Source organism: Cyprinodon variegatus, unplaced genomic scaffold (assembly GCF_000732505.1).
Source record: "Cyprinodon variegatus isolate N-32 unplaced genomic scaffold, C_variegatus-1.0 Scaffold1188, whole genome shotgun sequence".
Taxonomy (NCBI): Eukaryota; Metazoa; Chordata; class Actinopteri; order Cyprinodontiformes; family Cyprinodontidae; genus Cyprinodon; species Cyprinodon variegatus.
In genome coordinates this window covers 204,362-207,246 of record NW_015151641.1, presented here as the reverse complement: position 1 = coordinate 207,246, position 2,885 = coordinate 204,362, and the positions used below count along the sequence as shown (strand labels likewise).

The 2,885-nt window shown below is 52.6% G+C and overlaps 2 protein-coding genes across 2 annotated transcripts in view; one reads left to right on the top strand and one right to left on the bottom strand.

Annotated features, from left to right (window-relative positions):
• The first annotated feature begins 1,632 nt into the window (after positions 1-1,632).
• On the top strand, positions 1,633-2,387 carry LOC107102015 (claudin-4-like). Its single transcript, XM_015401148.1, has one exon. It carries the CDS (start codon positions 1,668-1,670, stop codon positions 2,349-2,351), a length of 684 nt encoding a protein of 227 aa, XP_015256634.1. The 5' UTR covers positions 1,633-1,667; the 3' UTR covers positions 2,352-2,387.
• Positions 2,388-2,432: 45 nt separating this feature from the next.
• The window catches only part of LOC107102016 (chromosome unknown open reading frame, human C1orf109), a 3,313-nt gene continuing 2,860 nt past the window's right edge, over positions 2,433-2,885 (bottom strand). Inside the window, exon 5 of the mRNA XM_015401149.1 lies at positions 2,433-2,686. Within this exon, the coding sequence (XP_015256635.1) occupies positions 2,646-2,686 (41 nt within the window). The 3' untranslated portion in view covers positions 2,433-2,645. The remainder of the gene's footprint in view (positions 2,687-2,885) is intronic.

The window sequence follows — 2,885 nt, the reverse complement described above, 5'->3', positions numbered from 1 at the left end:
ACTTTCTAAGGCCTGACACTTTCTAAAGCCTGACACTTTCTAAGGCCTGACACTTTCTAAAGCCTGACACTTTCTAAGGCCTGATCCTTTCTAAGGCCTGATCCTTTCAAAGCCCTGATCCTTTCTAAAGCCTGACCCTTTCTAAGGCCTGACACTTTCTAAAGCCTGATCCTTTCAAAGGCCTGATACTTTCTACGGCCTGACGCTTTCAAAGGCCTGATCCTTTCTAAAGCCTGACCCTTTCTAAGGCCTGATCCTTTCTAAGGCATTATCCTTTCTAAGGCCTGATCCTCCTTAAACACTGATCCTTTCTAAAGCCCGATCCTTTCTAAAGCCTTACCATTACAAAGGCCTGGCCCTAATTAACACTCCTTGTCCTAAATTCTCACTTTGCAACAAATGGTCCTCAGTTTGCCGGTTAAACAACTAGAGAGCGCCTTACTCAGGAACAAACACGGGTGTCAGTTTCAGGTCAGAGTACTTTTTCTTTGCTGAATCAGAACATGGAGGAGGAGGAGGAGGAGGAGAGAAAAACAAAAGCTCCTCCCCCCAATTTGCTTTCAGTGACAATAAAGAAATAACACAATTTTCTGGTAGGGAGAATATCAAAAAATGTTCCTGGAGAAACAAACATTCCCCAAAAGGTCTCCATCTGCCTCCTGTCCATGTTGTCATGGCCGTTGTCATGGCCACTGTTACCAAGGAGTTTGCAGGCAATCGGAGAAAGGAAACCTGAGCAGCGAACCTGGACGTTGCCATCTTTAATTCATGGAGGGGGTGAGACGTGTTTAATGTGTTTATCAGCAGGTTCTGGTTGATATTTTCAGACAGAACCCCGTTAGAGCCCTCAGTGAAGCTAGCCCAACCCCCCCACCCCTCACCCCCCGAGACGTCTGTCCTTCCATCCATCAATCACATTTATCCATCCGTCCGTCCGTCTGTCCTTGCATCCAAAGGACTCTCTGACCCAGATCCGGACCGCCCTGATCTCTTATTTAAGGCTTTCGGAGAACCCGTCTGACCCATTTGGGCTGGCGTGGGGGAGGAGCAGCTCAGCATTTGAAGTGGCGTTCAGATGCCGCTCTTTGTTCATCAGGAGACACTTCAGTCTGCAGCCGGTTCTTCTCATTAGCAAAGAAACTGGAAATATTTTCTACAGGAACGCCCCATAGTTGAATTGGGACCCTGAGGCGGGTTTGAAGAGGTTATCCAGAAGGAGAGCGCAGCAGCAACCTGCTTTCACTGGATCCACTCAGAGCAACATCAGAAGCCTGGGATCAGGTTCCGTCGGTAAGTCTACACCAAACCAGGAGACTGACACTGGGGAAACCTGCAGGTCCACAGCAGACTGCGCTCAGTTCTGATCAGGTCGGCTGGGCTGATGTCCTGCAGCCTACTGCAGGTTTCTGCTCAGCTCCTCTGGGATGCATGGAGTCCAGGTCAGCAAAGATCATGAGGAGAAAGCAACTCTGATCCTGTGAGGAAAACCTGAGGACCTGAATCCCTGCATTGATATTGGGAAGAAGAATATGGCTGCCAACAGGGTCCCATTTGGACCATAGGAGGAACATCCAGAACCAGAGACCAGTTCACCCAGAGACCAGTTCACCCAGAGACCAGTTCACCCAGAGACCAGTGCAGAACCCTCTGCAGAAGATCCTGCTGTCATGGTGAACACGGGAATGCAGCTGATCAGCTTCACCTGCGCTGTGACTGGCTGGATCATGGCCATCGCCGTCACGGCGCTACCGCAGTGGAAGGTGTCCGCTTTCATCGGCAGCAACATCCTGACCTCGGAGATAAAGTGGGAGGGCATCTGGATGAACTGCATCTACCAGACCACAGGTCACATGCAGTGCAAGACCTACGACTCAATGCTGGCGCTGCCGCCAGACATCCAGGCTGCACGCGCCCTCATGTGCATTGCCATCTTCATGGGCTGGCTCTCCTGCACAGTGTCCTGCTGCGGCATGAAGTGCACCACCTGTGCCGGCGACGACCGCCGCGCCAAGGCCGGCATAGCGCTTGCAGGTGGAATCCTCTTTATCCTGACAGGCCTGTGCATCCTGATCCCCGTCTCCTGGACCGCCAACACTGTTATCCAAGACTTCCACAACCCCAATGTTCCCATCATGCACAAACGGGAGCTGGGCCAGGCCATCTACCTGGGCTGGGCAGCGGCCGTCATCCTGATGATCAGCGGCGCCGTCCTCAGCAGCACCTGCCCCTTCATGGAGAAGGGCGGCCGCTACCGCCGGGGATACATGGGCCGAAGCTTTGCTAACTCGCCTGCACCCGATCCCCCGAAGCCCATCGCCTCCAACAACCTGCCCCTGAAGGAGTACGTGTAGGACAGGAGGAGGAGCAGGAGGACTGGGAGGAGGGCTGAGAGGAGAACATGGAGGAGGAGTGGACTCCCTGCCATCAGACTGAAGTAGTAATGCAGCGGACATATTTGTGTTGAGTTGCTCAGAGTTCTTACTAGCATCCCTGACTTGTTAGCGTGTGCTGTGACGGGTCTGTGGAATAAAGAGTTGATGAAGTTTCTGTTTCCACTAAACTGTTTCTATCCAGTAGCAGATCTGAGGTCAGATGGAGGTCTTTGGTACTGATAACATATCTGCTCCCAGCCTGAACACCAGTCTTCACTGGGACTCCATGAAGAAGGACAGTCTGCAGAGTGTGTCTGGAAGGGAAAAGGAGAGATCAGACCGTCCTGTGGAAGCGCTGCTCACACAAGTACAGTACGGCAGTGGCTCCCAGCCCCGGTCCATAGAGATCTCTGTTCCTCAGGGGTCCCTGTTCCTCAGAGATCCCTGTTCCTCAGGGATCCCTGTTCCTCAGGGATCCCTGTTCCTCAGGGATCTCTGAGGAACAGGGATCCC

Excerpts from the sequence above, each read along its gene's own strand:
- LOC107102015 (XM_015401148.1), top strand. The coding sequence starts at position 1,668 with ATGGTGAACACGGGAATGCAGCTGATCAGCTTCACCTGCGCTGTGACT.